The following is a 22604-nucleotide window of genomic DNA, read 5'->3' on the forward strand; positions in this document are numbered from 1 at the left end:
AAGCCATCGAGAGCGTTGAACGGTACGAAAATCTATGTCAAACGTATTTATTTTAGCTTAAAGTTAATATATTAATTAATACTAAATAATAATTTTATTAATAGTTTATACGCAAGTCTCAAGAATATTTTTTTTGTTGAGGAGATAAGAAATTACAAAACTCTAGAGGAGGGAAATACTCAGAAATGTAGGGAAGTTGTACACAATCATTCGACCAGAAAAATGCGATAAATTTCATATACAACTTTTGTTATACCCATGTATTTTAAGGTATTACTGCCTTTAGCTCTAGAGCGAGCGAACTTATAACATACCAGAATTTTGTTCAAAGGGAATTTTACACGTAACCACCATATCAGAAAAATGTGATTTGGCATCTACGGGATTAACCGCGGTCTTAAGCTTGCGCGACTATGCTCTAACCACTAAGTCTACTGTGACAGCTCACATTAGTCGATAACTTACGTATACAACATTGTTATAAAACAGTTAACTTAACAGATGAATTAGAATTTACACAACGAGTAGACGAAAAATAAGCCTTTCGTTTAGTATTTTTATCCAAGGTGAAATGAAAAACTGAAATGAAAGACACCACTCTATTTTGTGTAGATGAATAAATTGGTCCCTAATAACAATTTATTAAAAAAATTGGATTTTAGGTTTATTAGTTATAATACAAAATAATGTTCACGGAAAAAGCACCTGCTTATTAAAAAGAAAAGGGAGAAGACGACTTTAACTCTGCATACGAAAAAGGAATACAAAGGTGCACAACTTTTAAACTTTGTAAATGCCCGTATTTAAATAGATGAAATGTATAGATGATGGACCAAATAAGGTTTGCCGAAGCAGTAAAGAGGACGACTGGTGGGTGTTATAGAAGAGTTTAGATGAGATTGCACAAACCTATATAAAAAGACACTTGAGATTAAGTTTAATAAAAGCTATCTGAAGAAATTCATAGTTTGAGGTATAGCTCAGCTTTTTACAAATAAGGATTAACATATTAAGAACTGTCTAGTTTCCTCTAAAGAGTGGGGCGGGTTCTGACTGGGAGTACTATGTCTTGGTAGCATTCAATTGTTAGCTAGTTTAACTATGGTTTTCTTTCAATGTAATACGCTCTTGGTTTTAGTAAAGATTGTTCTTTGCTTCCAGGTTAATCTCCTGCCGAATACATATTGTACTTAAAAGGTAACAGAGCTATTGTATAAGTAGCATTTCATAGTAACCCTTTTGCTTACCCCACACATTAGAATATATTGTTTGGCGTCTCTCTTTGTACTCTTCTATTCGCCAAATATAAATAATTTTTTCAACTTTTTATATAAAATAATTTATAAGTAAATTAAAAAATGAATATTTGAGGAAGAAAAACACCGCCTTTTTTCCCCCAACTATTAAAAACCTACTTTCGAACATGAAAATGGGAGGGCCCATAAAAGATCACTCTTAATACAGTATTCTTTTAGAAAACTGTACCATTTAAATAGTTATTAATTAGAAGCTTAATACTAAAGTACCAATCAACTAGTAAATAATATCATTACACCAGCTTTAGGATTCAATATTATACTAGTAGTAAATATAATAGTAGCACAAATACTTAGATAAACCATCAGCACTGCATTTTTCTACCAGTATTAGAAGCATGAGCAATAATATAGTTTTATCTTATGTCACTCATTATGCAAGCCTTCTAGCTAATTATAGTAACCCCTAACTTTAGCTCGCTACTCTTTGCTAGCAAAATTTAAGTTGGTCACAAGACAGTTAGTATCGTATAATGCTAGCTCATATAGTCTCAAGGCCTCGACCGAATGGAACATATAATTACTCAAATCAAAGACTGGGGACCAGTGAACAAGGGTACAGGAAGGGGTTACATCAACTCAGAGCCTTGAACAATCAGCATATCCGAACCTTGTATGACTAGGACAAGCTGAAACCAGAACATCTCAGAAAGCCAATAATAGGTCTACGACTAACGCGTGTAAATTTTAAGTTAAAACTCTCCGCAGTTTCATCAGACCCCAAATTATATTTTCACAGTACAAGACACCGTTTTATATAGCTGATGTTTATTCCGTTCCACAGAATATAGCATACATTTTTATATAACTTTAACTCAAGGAAGCGTCCATCATAGAGGGTTAACATAAAAGCATCATAATAATTGTCACCCGCCTTCTTAAGAAAGCCTTCTGTCTGTCCATAGCTAGTACAAGCTCAGTTTAAATCGTTAGAGAAATAACAGCAGGCTTATCAGTTAAATTTTCCTATAAGCCAGATTTTTTTCAAAAAGATAAGATCCTTTTCTGCCACCAGAATTATGCTCGCGGAAATTAACGTGTCTACCTTATGTTTTTGGTCTAATAATAAGGATAAATTAAATCACTACAACTCTTAATTAAGTCGGTGGCCATATATGAGTTAAAATGTAAAGTTTAAATTAGAAAATGTAAATTTGTGAAGTCTTCAGTGACAAGGCTAGGGGAGACAACTTAGTGAGAAAAAGGTTTAAGAATGAGCACGAGCGAGTTCAAGCATTAAAAGACATGAAACATCCTGAGAACAAGAAAGAATAAATAGTAGCCATCCTCAAATGTTGACCTACTAAAATAAGTAGTTCCTATTAATCCCGTCATCTTAGACTAAGCAGACTTTTAAAAAAAGCGTAAAATTAGATTGAACCATGAGTTAATACTGCAGACGGAAGCGTTGTTTGAATGAAGGGGGCCCTGTTGCAGTGGGAATGCATTTGGCCTTGCAGAGTTAGAAATTCTATAGCGCGCAGAAGAATTACAGTACCCCTATTCAGGAAGCGTTAGTGGTAATTTGATATGCTAATAAATTGGACTGGTTTAAAAGGAGTGAAAACACACTAGTAGTTAAGTCGGACCATAAAGGTTCACTAGGACTACTAAAAAATGCTAGTGAAAATGAGTCGGTGAGAAGCAAATATTCATTGATGGAAGCAGATTATGAATCTCTTCTCGTAAGCTCTGCAATATCTTTCTGACTCTGAAAATGAAATAGCAGACGTGCTGTGTCGATTATTGTCAAACGCCAAACAATCTGCTGTGCTTAATGTAACAAAATATTGTGGGCTCTACTACGTGTGAAAGTATATGCATTGAATATATTCGCAAATTTATATATATTTCACACGGGAAGAAAGAAAAACGAACACAATGTTTATGGTTTATCCAGGTGTTAGACGAAGTTGTCAGCACTTGTACTATTTGCCCGATATTTTCTACTAAGCCCACCACCAAAAAGAGCCCATGAATATTCTTAATAGGCCTAAGCTACCATTTTATGGTTTTTTTTTATAAAACTATTGTAAATTATGGCTATTCCTAGAAGATAGAGTATTAGTCGTGTTATCTTTGGGTCAAAATGTGGGCATAAGTATCGTCGGGTAAGGTATTAAATTTATTAAAAACTATTTGCAAATGCAGAAATCCGTGGAAGTTATAACTGATAATGGTTCTGCCTTGTTAGTATTGAAATGTAGACTTCTATGCCAAAATTATTATCAAGTACCACGTAGGAACAGTAGACCTTTATCAAAGTAATGGGCTAGTGGAGCGTGCTACACAAACTATAGAAAAGGCCTTAGGAAAAAGTTGCTTTGAAGGGAAACCTATTGTGATGAAATAATTAATAAATACATCTACATCTACTGTTTCAGCAGATCCCATTTTCTAAGGTGTCTCCCCTCGTTTATGATTTTAGAACTCTTATTGATTATTCTAATTTTATTAACGATCGCAACATTAGAAAAATAAAATGATTGAAAGTGTGGATTCCGATAAAAGTATGAATCACGGTATTAACGATGGTGCTTTAAGGGATAAACTAAACCAGACTAAATCAGCTTGTAAGAAGCTAAGACATATATAAAAACAAAAAAAAAATAAAAGAAAACTATGTTAGTGCCAACCGTCTGCGTAGGTAAAGTAATTTATTTTTTAATTAATTTAAAATCTGGGTCTAACTGTTGTAGAAAAGGTTTTACGGAAAGACTTATGGACGAGTTTAAAATCAGATAAAGAGGTTTACGGGTAATAAGTATTTAATACTGCAGTAGTATAAAGAACTCTTTATCAGGTATCCTATTTATTAGGCGAAAAACTTTTTTACTTGGACCTTTAAAACAAGATAAATATTTGTTAAAGATTTTCACCTGGAACGTTTTAAGTAATTTATTTTTATAAGCAGGCTGTTAAAGCCTTCATCAAATTAGAAACTTTTCTACTTGAGTTTGCTGGTCATACCTTAAATTTCAGAATGAAGAATATTTAATTATAAAACTGACCATTAAAGTTAGTGCTTATTACCAGCTGTTTTAAAACATTTAAAGTAAGCAACCCTCAGTATATAACAGCTATACCTTTTCAAACTTTTGAGAAGACTATATCTTATAATGAAAGTGGTCTGTTGGCGAGGTGATAGCTAACCACATCTTATTTTGACCTCTTAATTTATACGAGGTGAACTGAACTTATATAAAAAAAATATAATTCATAAGTTATTAAAATAAATTTATTGAAGTATTATTTACAAAGTTATTCAAGTTATATATATTTTAGTGGAATTCATAGTAAGAACTCATTCAATTGATTTAAGAGGCTCATCTTCAGAAAGAGAAGCACCTTTTTCATTTATTATATAAAATTAAGATATTTTTAATAAAAAATGGTAATAATTAGCTAAAGTGTATTCGGAATATATAGTTAGTATTCGATGAAAAAGTAATCACTTTTTTACAACGTTTACGAAAAAACAAAGTTTTTGGAAGAAAGCATTTTAACAAATACTTTCATATCTATAAACTTCACTACTATCAAAACCGTTTTTGGTACGAAACTTAGTTTAAGTATTGCCGTCTAACAAATCAACACTATGATAATTTTAACCTTCATAATTAATACTTGTATTCCACAGTAATAAATTTATTATATAAAACTTAAAATTGTAATACCTTATTCTATTCTAATAAACAGTAACTTTTAAGTGATGGAAAATATTTAGCTTGTAATTGTAGATGCACGTTAAATCAAATTGTTAATAGTTGGACTTGACTTAATTCTACTTAAATTTTAACAACCTTCGCTCAGTGATGTTTATTCAGAAACTACTAACGTGGCGGCCAGTAAATTCTTAAGTGTTTTTTTTAACATTAACTTAAAACTCGAATAACGACCTTAATAACTGGAGCTACCTTCAAGAGAAAAACTTTTAAGTGGAATAAACGATCTTAAAAATATAAACTTTCAAAATTATATCCTAAATTTTAACAGCTTCAGATGAATAGAAAATATTAGGAATTGGTATTAACATAACTACTGATCTTGATACTTTTAGTAACTCCTTAAATACTAGTGACTCTCAAAGTGAATTTCCGTACAGATTAGTACTTTCTGAGTTGGTTGAACCGCCGACCACTTCCAAAGCAGTGCTGGGTAAGTCCAGATCGTGGTCTTCTTGGGCTAATACTGCATAGCGCGAGCGCCTTACGTATTATAATTAATATATCTATGAAAAGGAGCAAAATATAGTCTACCAATAGTTTTTCTTTCTATATAAAAAGTGCGCGACCACGAGAGAGATGATAAGAAAAACAATGTATAAAAGAGTGAGAAGCACAAAAAATGAGGAAGACGAGGCGGCAGCCGGCGAGGTCGTGCAGGGAATAAAAGTGCCTATGAATATTATTTATATGTATTCATGCAAAAAAAAAAAACGCACTCAAATTGTAGGGAAAAAGATTTTCTACGCCGCCCGTACAAATATCTCCTGTTGTAGTTATTTGCTTTATTATTGTAAATAGAAAAAAAAATTTTATAAAAATATACTTTATTTTGGTAAACTTTAATAAATTATATTTTCTATCCTCTTTTTAGATTGGCAGAAACGATAAGAACACAATAAAAACCACGTGGCCTTACCCGCCATTTTACGGTATCCTGAGGAGAGTATGAACCCGGACTGTCCCTGCTCGCAAGCAATAGAAGGCGAAGTGTAGTTGTATCCCTAAATAAAAAGCGAAACAATATAATATTACTCTTAACATTGGAAAAATAATAAAAAAGTTGATATTCATAACAAAAGGGTAACATTTATAAGGAAAATTTTTTCTGAAACCAAAGAAAGACCCTCAAAATAGTCATTATTTGTTATTAATATTTTGTCATAGATAAAAATATAAAAATAATTATACATAAAAATAATCAAGAAAATAATATATATAAAGAACAATAAGTTAACTAAATTGGGACTTTTAGTATTTTAAAGTACCAAAATAAAAAATAAATGAAGACCTCAATGGGGACGCAAGGCTCGTTAATATTTGGGCGGCGGTACCCAACATCACATTCAAAGTCTTCTTTAGTACAAGCACATGGCGAAGTCTCATTTTTAACTGAAAGAAAAAAAGAGTTGTATTTTTATTGGCTCTATAATTTCTTCGTTATCACCAGTGTAAGTGTGCTCCAGCAAACAATTGGAAGTCAACTTTTTTCGATAATAATACATCCTTTGGCCTATTTTACATTTATTATTGTCTACTAAAAAAGAATAAAATAGACACCAAAACAAAATGAAAAAATAAATATAGTTTACACAAGTATGCGATATGTATTAATATTCGCGTAAAAAAAAACTAAATAGTAAAAAATAAGTATATACATAAAAATTATACATTATAGATATAATAATAATAGTAATTATAATATACCCAACACACATGGCTCGTATGAATCAAATGAACTTTCAACAGGCCATTTCATAAAGTCCTTTTCTTTGCCTGATAAAAAAGTGTAAATAAAAACTCTACAAGTTCATATAAATAACATAATAATTATAGTAATACAGTTTCGCGAAAAAATGTTACTAAAGTCCAAACTTATAACAGTCCAAAAAGACGACTCGTTGTGGCCCCTAAAAAACGTGAGATATTAAAATAATAATAATAACAATAAAATAGTAATACCAAACATTGAATATCAAAGATGACGAATCAGGGGCTGTTAATATTTTTGAAACAGTTAAATTATCTTGTGAAATATTCAACGAGTCCCACGAAAATCCTTCAGGAACAATGACAAAACATGTAAACAGAACAAGTATAAAAAAGTTTTATTAATAAAATAGTGACGGTATAAATATTACTTCATTATAAAAAACGTGCAAGCCAAGAATAAAAGAAATATATTATAAGAAGTTTATATGATATATTTAATAAAAAAATAAAAAATAAGAGAACATAAAAAAAAGTTAAATCTTTCTTATAATTAACATAACTAATGTGGCAAGTGAACTGGTATATAAGTGAACAGTGAAAATACCAAGCGATAAACATCAATAACTGAGCTCAAAAAAAAACGGATAGCTTATATTAATGCTTTAAAAAAGGTATTAAAAAAGATATACAAATAGTTGTAGAATACAATATATTTATTTACAAAATATATTGTATAAGATAAGTATATCGTAATCATGTCAATAGATATATTTTAGACAAAGCATATAACAAATAAAAATTGGTAATACTTATTGTAAAAATGTAATAATAAAAAAATTTATTAACAATTATGACAGAAATAAAAAAAATGCGAAACATTAAAAGAAAAAAGGTTTATAAATAAAAATTAATAAATCCTATTTCGAATATTAAAAAAAAATAGTAATAACTCAAAGTTAACACATTAAAAATGCAAAAAAAGTATGAGTATATAAAACTATTTACTATAAAAGTTTCGTTCAACATATAAATAATTAAAAAAATATTTTATCTTAACTCAAACTTTATAAAAATACTAAAGAGAAATTTCAATAGCGTTAATAAAAGTAAAAAGATAGTGAGACCTTCATCGAGAGAATATAAGACTGAATTGGTAGTTGAACCTTGTAAGCATGAAACAATCACTCCTAAAAGTTATTATTATTATATTAATATTTATAAAATATATACAAGAGAAAATATAAATATAAAAGTAAATACAAATAATAATAAAATAAAATGATATAAAAAGTTTGAAACAATTTGATTTTATTTTTATTATTTTCTATAATATTTAAAAGTAATAAAAAAAACAGAAAACAGAAATACATAAAAGCTTTAATAATTACAGTAATCTGTAAATGTTTATTAAAATAAAAAATATATTTTGAATATTTAACGATAACAGCAATAAATATACGATGTAAGTATAATTATTATCAATGTATAAATAATTCAATATATATATATATTTTGAATATGTAATCTATTTAGCTGAAAATAATAGTAAATGAATTTTATATTAATATATAAAAATAAATACACAATTTTTATAATTTATAAAATAATATTAAATTCACCAATTATAATAGTTTAAATTCTTTATATTTTGTAAAAAAATAAAAAAAATAAAAATATTTTAAAAATAATTTCTGACGGAAACAATATTTCTATTATTGACATAACAAGAAAGCAAGAAAAAGAATGAACGAAAAAAACCTCCGTGACCCCCAACAGCGTAGGTATGGACACCGGAAAGAGCCCTGAACCAATGAGAACCGCCATCTCGGGAAATATAAAGATTCATATTTCTCAAGTTTAAAAACTTCCCAACAGTGCCATGAGAAATGATCAATCCCACAGCAGTTTTTAAGGAAAAAATGGGAGACACGCTCGAATGCGTGAGACTATCAGTTAGGCGATCGTGAAGTTGTAAGAAGCATCCGCCGTAGAGGCATTCTTCGTAGTTCTGATCTGGTATAATAGTAATGATTACTAACGAAATATAAAAAATAAAAGTACATATAATAATTATAATGATTATAATATAAAATATAATAAATAAAAGTTTTTAAATAATAATTAAAACCGCTTTTATCTAAAGGAGGAGCCGTTATTGCTTCCCAGCGGCCGCCATTATTGTGGGATCTTAAGGAACGCACAACTATACCTTTATCGGGGGCAAATGAAAACTGATTGCTTAAAAAAGTTGCGTGAGTGCCTAAAAATATTATATATATATTAATAAATAATAATAAAAACATGGTTAATAAACGATATAAAAAGTTTTATAAAAGTAGTATATATTTACCTGACACTTTATGAAAGTCACTTTTTGACGAAAAAGTAAAAAGTAAATTCTATAAAAATAAAAAGGATATTAAACAAAATGAAACTCCAAACAAAATTTTAGTGGAGACCATAATTAGCCAGTCACAAATTAATACAATTTCCAAGAGACGCAATAAAAAAAGATAAAGCACAATTAATAGCGGTGAAACATGACCAATCACACTATAAATATCACACAAAATAGCAATTTAAAATTAAGTTTAGAGATGCAAAAAAATTAAGAAATATTTCTACTCAACATATTTATTATACTTTTACAATATAAACTATTAAAATTATAAATTTTTTAAATTTAAATAATAATTAATAAGCAAGTATATAACTTTAAATAAATAAATAAAATGTTATTAAGTAAAATAAGAAGTTTTAATAATAAAAAGAATAAAAATGGAAAATCGATAATAAAGTAACTTTCATACAGTTAATAAAAATACAATAATAACATATAAAAAAGAATGTTTGGAGTTCATTTTTTTTGTTTATAAAAAGTTATTAAACGTTATATTATAAAAGTATTAGTATTAATATTTTCTAATAACTTAAAGTTTTTTATTATAATCATTTTTTTACTAAAAGTGTTATTATCAAAAACTTGGTGTTTTCTTATAAATTATATAAGCTTTTATTGTTCAAGTATTATTATTAGTATAGAGTTTCATATTATATCAGCTTTATTAATACTACATTACTTTTTTAAGATATATATTATTTACTAGAAAGTTAATATTAAAAAAAGGATAGAAATAATTATTATTAAATAAACAATACTTAATTTACTAATCCTACATATAACGTTTATATATAAATTTTTTTTTACTATTAACAATATTTTTATATAATAAAGTTTTAAAGATTGCAGACTTCATATAATTACTTAAATAGAAAAAAATTATAATAATAATAAATATGAATACATTTAGTATATAATAAATGTGTTACTACGTTAATAATATTATTATGAAAGCATTACAGGTAAAGAAAGTGTGTATTGTGTTGCATCAGCGTTAGACTTGTAGAGGTTTCCCTTTTAATAATAATAATAGCAATAGTTTAAAAATATTAAAAGATAAAAAAAATATAATAAAGCATTAAAAAAAATTCAAGTACTAAATAAATTATAAGATTACGAACGCCGATAATAATAATAACAAAAATATAAATAAAAATAATAAAATAGAAAAAATATTAAAAAAAAAACAATTATTAATGATAAAATTTTGACAGAAAAATTATTTATTAATTATTTAATAAAAGTAAAAGGCACGAAAAACTTTAAAAGTTCAACTTTTATAGTTCTCAAAACCTTTTTTAATATTTTTTTTCATAAAAATAATAGTAATTAGAAGCAATACTAAATGTGCTTTTTTTTCCTTTTATTATTTTTTTAAAAAAGTAGTATGCGTAAGGTTATATACATAATATGAATAATTATAATAGAGTTAAAAAAAATTATATAAAATAATGTATATAAAAAAAGAATATACATTAATAAGTAGTTAGTAAAAAATAATAATAAAATAAATCAGGATAATACACATTATTTAGTCAAATATTTAAAAAAAAGAATCATTATATATACTGATAGAAAAAAAATGTAATATACTATTAATTTTTCAAGATATAAGAGATAAGCAATTAAAATATCAAATAGAAAATAATAAAAAAGTAAAAATAATATTAATAAAAAATGTATAATTTTTAACTAAACAGAAATTTATATAGAAAATATATTAAAATAAAGACAAATAGAAAAAAATAAAAATATAATAATTTTTCTAAAGTTATTATAAATAATAAACTATTAAAAAATTATAAAAAAAAAAAGCAAAATTACTATAGAATATTCATTATTATAAATAAAGTTAAATATCTAGAAACAGAAATGCTAATAATAATATGTATAATAAATATAAAAATAAGTATTATATATGTATATTGTACTATATAGAATTTATAAAAGATATAATAGAAAGTAAACATTAAACTTAATAAAAGTAATAATTGCTGAAAAAATAAGTCTTAATATAATATATTTATAAAAGTAAAAGCACATATTTTATAAATAGTAAAATAAATGAACTAATAAATGTTAATAAAAAGTGTATAATAGAAAAGAACTTACTAAAAAGTTTAATAATATGTAAATGTATAAATATAAATATTATTACAGTATAAGAATAAATATAAGTTTTTTTGAATAAAATATTCAAATAAAGTACACAACAGATAAAAATATAAACTTTTTAGTTACAAAAATACTAAAACAAATAAAACTTAATAATAATAAAACAGTAATAAATAAAAATAACTAAAAATTAGAAATTTTTAAAATTTTCTTTATTTTTTATATAGAAATTTACAGATTTTTACTGTAAATTAAACAAAAAATAATTTATTAGCCGAAAAATTTTTACTTTCGACACAAAAAAATGTTAACGATAATAATTAAAAAAAAAATAAAATATATTAAATTTGTAACAATAAAAAAATAAATCAGAAATAAATTATAATAATAAAAGTAAAGAAAAGTAAAGTAAAAAAAGTAAATAATAATTAAAAAGTAAAATACTTTTATTGTTTATTAAATATTATATTTATTAATTTTTTTTTATAAAATTTGTTAAATATACTAAAAACATGAAGGCTTTCATAATAGGAAATATATTCTTTTAATAAAATATATAAAAAAGCAGAATTCTAAGAAGGGATAAAAAATAAAATTATATCTATAAAGAAAAAAAGGATATATAATAAAAAGTAAAATAAAAATAAGTAGAAAAACTGAAGTGTAATAATAAAAAAAGTAAATTAAAGAAATATAAATAAATATATAAAATTTTTTTATAATTCATTAAAATAAAAATAAAAGGTAAAAAAAAAAATTGTAACTAATAAGCAATTAGTATGGAAAGATAAAAATATACAAAGAATAGCAAAAAACTTTACGAAACTGAAGTTAATGCGATCTTATCAGTAATATTTATTCTCCCATTGACCACGCTGATAAATACGGATCCATCTTATATATATAAAATAAATAAAATTGAAGAATCTATGGCCCCAAGTGTTGGCCTTTCTAATTATTTTAATAAAATTTTAAAGAAAAAAATTAACTGCGCCGAAACTAATAGAGTTTTATGTTCACTTTTGTTTCGATTAAGGTATCAGTTTATTAGTTATTCTTGCGATTATAGTATATATAGAAGGAAAAAATAACGAAAACTGCACGGTCTTTATAGAGGTATTTTTAAGAAAAAATATAAACTTTATTTAAGCGTTAAATACTACTATATATGGTAAATCGTCAACACAAACAAAACGGAAGCATACATGATTCCTCAAGAATATCATAAGCGAATTCAATGCCAGTTTTATTATGAACCTCCTGTAAATAAAAAATTTAAACATTTGTGTTATAATATTAATGAATAAAGAAAATCGTAATAAAAGTTACGCGATTAAACTTATGTTTAAATATTATAATAAAATAGTATTTCACCAAGAAAATTATTAACTTTTCAACAAGTATTATTGATAGTAAATCAGTAATGAATAGTAAAAATTATAAGACATTAAGGAGGTTTCAGTATAAACATAAATAACCGCTTAAATTTTATTGGCTAACAGAAAAAAGATTTACGCCCATGGAAACCAAGTATTAGAAGAAAAAAATTTAATGTCTTAATAGACGCCTTTAAAACCAACACTTGGCGCAATCTTTAGTAAAGGAACGCTGTTGATTGTTTGACGAGGACTCACGTGGGAGGTTGCTTAAAAATAAATTCCGCATAATTTCGCGATTAATAATTGATTTAACTGCGCTGCGCGAGACATATAATGATAACAATAACGAAACTTTAGTGAATAAAACGAATTCAACTTAAAAAAATATAATAAATAATAATTATAACAAGTTTCTCTGCTTCACCTTTACTCTTACAGTTATCAATTCATTAGAGCGCTATTAAGCATTTAAAATGCTATTTTTGTTGGGTCGCTTAAAAAAGTAAAAACAACGAATAGTGTAATTCATTTTTCTGTTGCAATTTTAATGGATTTATAGAGAAGTTGTTCTGTAGCAACTTTTCAATATTGACAGACTTTAATAGTAAACACTATAAGTTTTTTATATTAATATATATATATATATATCATGTGTTTATAAAGAATAGCACGAACTATAATTGTTCACTACTTATAATAATAAATATAAATATCCAATTACAAACACACATCAAAATATAATAATAACACTATTATAATAAAGAATGGATAAAAAAGTTATTATAAAAATTAAGAAATAGTATTTTTTTTATAAGTTTATTATATTATAAAAATTTAAAATAAAATATTTTCTCAGGGTTGTAATAATATTGACAACGTTTGAGCTAATAAAAAAGTAGTGATAAAAACATTTAAGCAATTTATATAAAATACTAATAATAATTTAAAAAAATTAATATACCACAATAATAATAAAAAAATAAAAAGTAATAACAAAAAGAAGTGAAAAAAATTGTTCTACGTAATATATACAAAAATAATGAAAAAATATATTTGCAAAAAAATAGTTATCAAGTTTAATTATCGTAGAAAGCAACTATTAAAAGAGCATATTTCTATTATAATACAATAAAATTTTAAAAATATTAATAGTATATAAAAATATAATAATATTCCGTATATTTGTTACAACAAACAAAAAATAAAATAAATTTTTCGTTAAAAAACATGAATAAAAAAAAAAACCGAAACGTCCAGCGGAAAATGGGCGCGATTCCAATGCAGAGTTCCGCTAGTGTTAGAATTGGTGCACACGTGCAGCTGTAAACTCTACAAATCCATAGCAATTATTATTATTAGTATTCCTTTAAATAATACAAAATAAAAAATATTATTAATTATTAATATTTTTAGTTTCATTAAAAATAGTACAATAATAAAAACTACATAACTATTATCATTAACTTATTAATCGACATATAAATTATACTTATAAAAAATAAAAGTTTATTCGTAATTATTATCAGATATATGACTATTAAAAACTTAACGTTATTAAAATTTCACTATTATTATACTTGAAGCATTTATATAAATATTATTATTACAAGTTTCAATAATGCTAAAAAATTTGATAGTTTCTATTATAATCTATACAAGAAACCAACTTTTATTACTAAAAACTCTATTTATTGCAATATATTAAAATTTACCATTATAATAATTGTAAAACTTTAAAAGAAATTCAGAAAATTAAAAACTTAAAAAATAATTTAATAAAATTTTATTGATACATAAGAGAAACACAACACAAAAAGTAAAAAGAAAGAAATATTACTGGTTATTCTAAGGGCTACAAATTATTTTTTTCTCCTTATTCGGAACAAATTAGTTTTTATTGTAGTAAAGAACTAATAAAGTTATTTTTATATCGTTTCTCTTTGAAAACGTTAATAATAAAACACAATAAATAAACTTAGGGGCGCAATATTAATAAAAAAAAAACCCCCAGAACAGAAGAGGCCAATTTAACAGCCCGTATAAATTTATAGTGAACTTAATAAAATTTAAATGGATGAGAAAGGGCCAATTAATAGAAACTTTTTACAAAGATTTTCCTTTCTAAAGCAACTTAATAGTTATAAGTAAAAGCATAATTTTTGTAACTTTTATAAAGACTATTTATATAAATACTTTTAATAACATATCGTTATATTACTTTTATATATAAAAGAAATAACAATAGAGAATAATTTTTTGAATATAAAAGTTTTTAAAAGTTACTAAGTTTGCAGTTTTATTAAGTAAAAAAAATTTAAAAATGATAACTACACGTATACTTTTATTTTTTTTTTAAAAACAATACATAAAAGAAAATTTATATGTTCTCAAATAATAATGATAAACAAAAGTGTGGTAATTTTTAATGTTTGAAACACTTTCTATAAAAATAAAATTTTAAGCAAATAATATAAAAGTGCTACAAAAGTACGTTTTCAACTGGAACAGTTACAAAAAGAATATTTTTCAGCAACGAAAATTCTGATATTCTTTGGCGTAGTAGTGTCCTCGTGGCAAAAAGATCGTCAGTATAGTATAAATCATACGTGTGCTCTAAAAAAATAAATAGAAATAGTTAAATTTTATAAAAGACTTTATCAAGGTTAAAAGTGTTTTAAAAAATTTAAAATATAAAAGTTTTAAAAGATTTTATAAAGTTAATAAAATATAAAATTAAAGAAAACTTTAAAATATTGATAAAGTAGAAGTATAGAAAAAACACTAAAATAAAAATATAAAAAAATAATTAATATATGTAAAACTTTATAAATTATTAATCAAGAAAAGTTTTAAAAGTGTTAATAAATAAATAAATAATAATAAAGTTTGTAAAAGACTTTATAAAGTATGAAAAATTTTATAAAACGTTTATAAAAGCGCTAATAAAATAAAAAATTATAAAAAGTTTATAAAAGACTTCATTAAGTTAATAAAAGTGTTTAAAAAAAAAGTTTATGAACCAAATAGTTTATCATAATATTAAAAGTAGACATAGAAGAAATTAATATGTAATATCAGGTAATAACTTTTTTTTAAAAAAAAGTTAAGTTTTTTATATAGAAAATATTATGATAGACAACTAATAATAAAAAATTTATAATAAATAATTTATAAAAATTTTTAATAAGTTTTTTTAAATAAAAATAAAATTGATAAAGTTTTTAAAAATATTAATATAGTTTATTATAATAATATTTTTTAACATTTTCATATTTTTTATTTAAATTTACATAAATTTCTAAATATTATAGTGTTATTAATACAAAGTTTAAAAAAATAATAAAATATAATAGTAAATAAAATTTGAATAATATTTTAATCAACGAAATATTAACAAATAAATTGAAATAAAAGTTTAATTGGAGAAATTTAGTTTTCCAATCTTAATATTTTATATAATATTAATAATAATAAAAAAAGAATACGAAGTAAAAAAGTGCAAGTAAAAGAAAAACTTTATATATATATGAACCTTTAAAGTTATTATCGAGCGAAAAAAAGACAGTTTTTTCTGTATGGAAGTTATAAGAGCCCCATTTGGCTTCATTAACATTATAGGCGACATTTAAGTTCCAATTGGCACCAAAATCAGTGGTTAAATGAAGCTATTGGATAATATTAATAAAAAAATAAAATAATAATTACAATAAAGACATACTTATGATTAAGATTATTATATAATAATAAATTTTATAAAAATATGAATTTCACCAATTATAAGAAGGATTAAAGGTTCTATAAATTACTTTCTAATGGTTTTCGTCAATATTTTATAATAAATATTTTTTTAGTAAAAATACGTTTGTAAGGTTTTTGGTTGTATTATTTTCTTTGAAAACTAAACATTTATTTGTTAAGCTTTTATATGTATATAACTCTATTATTTTTACTTTAACATTTATTTTTATTGATAAATTTTTAATAAATTTCTCAAAAATTTAACAATAACTATGATTTACGTTTTGTGACTTTTATCTATATTTAAGATTATATTACTTTTAATTAAAATTTTATAATATTATAAAATAAGTATTCTTTAAAAAATTTATATTATAATCTTTTAAATAACGATAAAGGACTGAAGGAAGTTATGAGAAGAAATAATAATAATGAATATTATATCAATAATAATAAATAATATGCATTTCGTAGAATGTAAAATTTGTAAATAGATTCATATACAAGTAATAATTTAATAGCTTTTATTAGAACTAAAAGTAGTTATGAAGAGAACTAATATTAATAATAGTAAAAAACATGCTACCTTTTATTAGAACCTTTTTTTTTATATTGAAAAAAGCACTTAAATTTATTTTAAAAATAATAATTAATTTAACCTTTTTATTGACGCTCTTTAAAAACAAATTATAAGACGTTTCCATAAGTATTACACGAATAATAATAATAATAATAGTAATAATAGTAATAAGAGTAATAAGAGTAATAATAATAACCATAATAATTTAATATAAAAACCAATACACTTTTATAAGGGTCAAAACCGGTTAAGAGAAGAATATAATCCTCATTGGTGGGATGAAAATACCACTTAGCGCCATTAACTTTTAAGTCAGCAGGAAAATAATGAATATTCCAAGTAGCTCCCCCGTCTAAAATAATCATAATAATAATAATAATAATAATAATAATAATAATAATAATAATAATAATAATAATAATAATAATAATAATAATAATAATAATAATAATAATAAGGAACCTCGAGTAACGATAAAATTTTCAAAATCACTAGAAAGTAGGATGACAATGTTGGGAAAGTGCGGATTAATTATCATCGGAGGCTCGATGTGAAAATTTGTATTCTCAATATTTTCATTATAATTAATGAAAGTTTTTCCTTTATCTGTTAGAAAATTAATATATGTGTTTTTAAATGTTGAGTTGTTTTTAAATATTTTTATATACAAGACCAACTTTTTTTTTTAATTTTTATATTTAGAGTAAACGGATTACTAAAAGTTTATTAGTAAAATACTGTCATATATATTAATATAATACAACTAGTTTATTATAAATGAATATAATTATAATAATTATTTCATTAAAATATTAGTATAACTAAAAAAGTAAGAAGTTTATAAAAATATAATTAATAATAGAAATTTGTATCAATAAATAAAAATTAGAATTAAAAAGTAATAAAAAAAGACAAAAGTTTATGCCAATTGCTATAACTTTTGCTATATTTATGTAATTATTATGATTTTAACAGCTATTAACGTTTTTTTAAAAAGTTTAAAAATATTTTGTATACTATAAAAATACTACTATGGAAAGGAATTATTAAAGACATATCATATATTTATTAATATTATAATTATACAAAAAGAATATAATATATATAAATTATTTAGAAATAGTCAATGTTTCAATAGAGCAATATATATGTTATTTCGTGTAATAAATGTAGCAGTACTTTTATCAATATAAAAAAACTTTTTATTAACCTAATACTATTATTATAAACTATTAACAAACCTATAATAATTTTGAAGATATTAAAGTTTTATAATAATACTAAGGAAATTTTAAGCATAATAATAAAAATCTATTTACTGGTAAAACAATAATATTATTAATATATTGTTATAGTTTTTTAGTAGTTAATATTATTACAGTAATAAATATGTAAAACAATAAAATTGGAGATAAAATATTATTATTACTTGATAATGAATATATTTAATATAGAAAAACTTTAATATAGGAAAGCAATGATATTTTTTTATAACTTTAAAGGTTTTATTATTAAAAATATAATTTAATAATACTAAATACTAAATACATATATAACCTTATAATAATTATACTTATTTTACAAGATTTTTATAGCAAAATGAATAACTTATAGTTTTACTGAATATATTATTAATAATATAGAATATTTTCAATACATATGAAAAACTATGTTTAGTAAATTATAAAATAGTGATATTATACAATACATTTTAAAATAATATCAATATGAGAAATTATGGTTAGTAGAATATAAAATAGTGCACTATCATATTTTTTGTACATAGTAAATGTTGTATAACAAAATATATAAGAGTAACACTATAATAGTTTCAATACATATAAAAATATTGAATAACAAAATTTAAAAGCCGTACTTTTTTTCAATAGCTATTTAAATATTATTATTTAAATTACATATCATGTATAATAAAAGATAAGACAGTAATACTATAATTTTTGAATACATATGAATTGTTATGTGAATAATAAAATATAGAAGAGTACTAGTTATAGTTCATATATCTAAAATTTATATATAATAATATATAAAATAGTAATTTATATTATTTATTATAGAAATGAAATTATCATTATTTATATTATAAACAAACTTTAAATATTATAATAAAGAAATACATAGTAACAATATTATTTAAAAAGTATTAATGTTCTATTATACCAATAAACTAAATATTAATAGTGTTAACAAACTTTCCATATATCGTATTATTAAACTGTTATTACTGCACTAGTAGTGTGTAATAATACTCATACCAAACTATAAAAGTGTTATTATTGAAAAAACTATTGAAATTATAAAAAATATATATTTTACATAACTTTTAAACAGTTAATACAAAACTATAACTGCAACTAAATAATAATAAACGAATAATAAATAATATTTTTATACATTATTATAGTAATGCGTATAATAAAAAAAATAATAAAATAAATGATATAATAATATGTGATAATAAATTATATAACAAAGTAATCGTAAACAATTATAGAATATTATTTTATACTTTCCATAAACAAGAAATATAGAAAATGTAATAATATTATTATAAACAAATACAAATATCGGTACTTTGATAATAGTTATTTTAAAAACATTTAATATATAATATTATAGCGTAATAGATTACTATAGTAACAATATTAATAATAACATATATAAAATATTATTCAAATAACTTAAAAATAAGATATCTATCATAAAAACAGTAAAGTACTATTATAATAACGAATACTATTAAAAATTATATGAACAATTTAAAATTTAATAATATTGACAATAAGTGTATGCCTTTACTAATCCATAATGAGTTTGATAGGGGCGAACCGTGAGGAAGCGCAGCGATAACCGTCTTAATTTTATTTCCATAATTTTTTATGGGAAAAATATAACAGCCAATCATATATAAAAAAGTACATCGAAGAGTCTTGTTTTAATCCATTTAACATAAATTTCTGAGCCACCCTGGCCAATAACAGTCTAACAATATTATTAAAAAAAGATGATTGGGTCTAATAATATTAAAAAGGTACGCTTTTTTATATTAACTCCATTAATAAATTTTTTCACAGAAATATTCTTAACATTGATTAATTTACTATTTAGTTTACCTCCGAAATAGACACTTTACTTAGTTGTGTTTGGCTTTCTGTCGTTAATATATTAGGAGCAACCATTGCTTTGTTGAAAGCTATATGCAAACATAATATTTACCATAAAAAATTAAGTAATATAATACCTATGTATAGTAAAAATATTATTAACTATAAAACTATGCAGAAGTATAACAGGCACAAAAGATAGGCAGAATGATCTTCAGTATATCTTAGTATACAAATTTATTATAATAATAACAAATACTATAAATTTCAAAACTTGAAGATTTTTTAAAAAAGATAAACTAAAGCATGAAGCACTAAAAAAACGTAACTTTTTATTAGTGGGGAAATATTTTTATGACTTCCAGGTTTAATATCAATTCAGCTTTATAAATACTAATTTAAGTAGAAAAATTATCTCTCGGGAACCGATTAGAATGGGGGAGAGGGTAAGCTCAACAAAGTTTAATTCTTAAAAATATGCTAAATGAACAACTTATTTCTTTAAGTTTGAAAGTCACATAAATTAAAAATTCTATATACAAAAAAATGTATAGAGTATAAAAATACAATTCATAAGGTAAAAAATAAGTAAGAAAGTTGAACGAAACCTAGAAAAATACCTTTTTAACATTTAAATATTTAAGATTAATTTGAAGGCAAGGAAAAAGAGTTAAACAAAAAGTAAGGTTAGTGTATAAAAACAGATATGTATGTGGTATAAAAAAATCTATTATAAGTTTATATAATAAATAATATAAACCAAATTCTATATATGGAAATTTTAACAAGTAAATTTACAAAGACTTAAGCTGTTCAATATACATATAATAAACAAAAAAAATGATATTATTACGTATTTATTTAATTAAATAACAGCAAAAGCATTTAGAAATCAATAATATAAAATTGGTAGAAGATTATAAAGATTAACTAACAAATATTCTATAAGTATTATACCAAATATAAATAATTAAATTGTAAAATAAAAGACCAAAATATAAGTAAAAATTAAAACTAAAGTTACATCCTTGCGGGGCACCTATTATTATGATAATCTATTAATAAACAATTATAATTATACCTTATTAAAAAAAAAAATTTCCAGTCTACCAAAAATAAGTTTCCCAATACCTAATAATAAAATAACAATTCTAAAAATCAAAATTGTATAGTTAAAGAAATAAAAAGTCGTATTTTAAGAAATAACATGCAAATGTCGATAGGTAACGTTTTTCCTCAGCAGCTTCAAAACTTCTGGCAGTCGTTCTTAAAAGCAGTTAACCTTACGCTATTTCCTGTTCGCTCACGGTCATCAAATAGCGAGAGCTTTTCACCTGATCTTACACTATCAAGTTTTTTAGCATTAGTAAAACATTCTGTTTGGTGTGTAGTCCGGCTGTAACTCCCCCTGCAATAAAGTAAAATAAGGTATATTTAATAACTTAAAGGAGAACTGCAAACTTTTTTGTCAATTTATTATTCTCATCTTTAACAATGTTTATAACCAGTTGGTGAGCAAAAATTAGCTTTTTTTTAAACGCTTAAGCTTTATAAGTATGGTATATCCTATAATATCCTGGTTTCTATAAAATTTAATAAGTTCAAACTTTAGAATTTTAAGATGGAAATGTAAGCACAGATAAACCCTTTAATTATACTTTTTTTAAAAAAAAATTGGAAAAACACTTTTCTAGATGGTTTATATAAAGAAGCACAGAGGTATAATACCATGAAAGAAGTTTTGAATTTATTCTTTTAAGGATTTACTTAAAATATTATATAGCAGCTGGCTTTGGACAGCCTACAGTTTTTCTCTTTCCATATTTTTTTCCCTAGCAAATCGATAACGTTAACAAGTACGTTTATCAAGTGAAATTTTAATATTTCGTAATTTAGTGAGTTTAACTTTTCAAGCATTTAAAAGTTTAAGGCATATTCTTTTTATTTTTTACTTTTTCTCACACACTTTTCTCTTTATTTTACACATATGAAGTCTAGTTTTATCAAAAAAAAACAAAAATGTGCATTTATGTAATGCCCCCTCCGTTAATTTGCATACTTAGGATCTAAATCTATACTTTGCCTTAAGATAATTTTTAGTCTTTGATAGATAATGCATGTTTAGGCCAGAATTAAAAATTGCAATTGTGATTAGGTTACAAAAGTGGACATCGTTTTGAGAGCACAGCACTTATTCTAAAACGATCAGTAGAGACGGTTATAGTGTAACGAACCAAAGGGTGGTTTTTTGACCTTTACGGATGGAAAGGGGTTGTACAACATATAGAAAAGCACCAATAACAGAAGAAAAATATATATTTATTTAATATAAAGTGACAAGAGCAAAAAAAAAAAATGAATTTATAAGAACAGAACAGAGCTGACAATAGGAGAAGAGACGGATGAACAAAACTCAAGCTCTTCTGTAGCTGGCCAAGTTGCTTATATGCACGTGGGTAAAAGTAAATCGTTGGGGTAAAGTGCTTAAATAGGAAAGTCTTGGGCCGCGTGG

At 23.5% G+C, this 22604-nt stretch overlaps 1 protein-coding gene across 6 annotated transcripts; it reads right to left on the reverse strand.

Annotated features, from left to right (window-relative positions):
- Positions 1–4585: 4585 nt before the first annotated feature.
- Positions 4586–21371, reverse strand: LOC135145994 (uncharacterized). Of its 6 annotated transcripts, XM_064078123.1 has the most exons (28): positions 21321–21351; positions 21174–21223; positions 20256–20315; positions 20102–20181; positions 19908–19970; positions 19782–19842; positions 17430–17573; positions 17192–17319; positions 16182–16314; positions 15141–15262; positions 13895–13978; positions 12476–12530; positions 12097–12164; positions 10116–10169; positions 9105–9153; positions 8883–9014; positions 8513–8767; positions 7879–7941; positions 7004–7100; positions 6884–6951; positions 6749–6817; positions 6489–6554; positions 6333–6433; positions 5961–6045; positions 5761–5808; positions 5576–5714; positions 5430–5524; positions 4586–4664 (listed from the first exon to the last, which is right to left on the reverse strand). In XM_064078123.1, exons 4-28 carry the CDS (start codon positions 20165–20167, stop codon positions 4621–4623), a joined length of 2289 nt encoding a protein of 762 aa, XP_063934193.1. In that variant the 5' UTR covers positions 20168–20181; positions 20256–20315; positions 21174–21223; positions 21321–21351; the 3' UTR covers positions 4586–4620. The 6 variants fall into 6 exon arrangements, with proteins under 6 accessions (XP_063934193.1, XP_063934194.1, XP_063934196.1 ...); XM_064078124.1 differs by lacking the exon at positions 20256–20315 and having other exon boundaries at positions 6905–6951; positions 21300–21371; XM_064078126.1 differs by lacking the exon at positions 20256–20315 and having other exon boundaries at positions 5430–5507; positions 21300–21371.
- Between the last annotated feature and the right edge of the window lie 1233 nt (positions 21372–22604).

Source organism: Zophobas morio, unplaced genomic scaffold, assembly GCF_036711695.1.
Source record: "Zophobas morio isolate AGI-343-1 ecotype UQ-CSIRO unplaced genomic scaffold, CSIRO_AGI_Zmor_V1 ptg000205l, whole genome shotgun sequence".
Classification (NCBI taxonomy): domain Eukaryota; kingdom Metazoa; phylum Arthropoda; class Insecta; order Coleoptera; family Tenebrionidae; genus Zophobas; species Zophobas morio.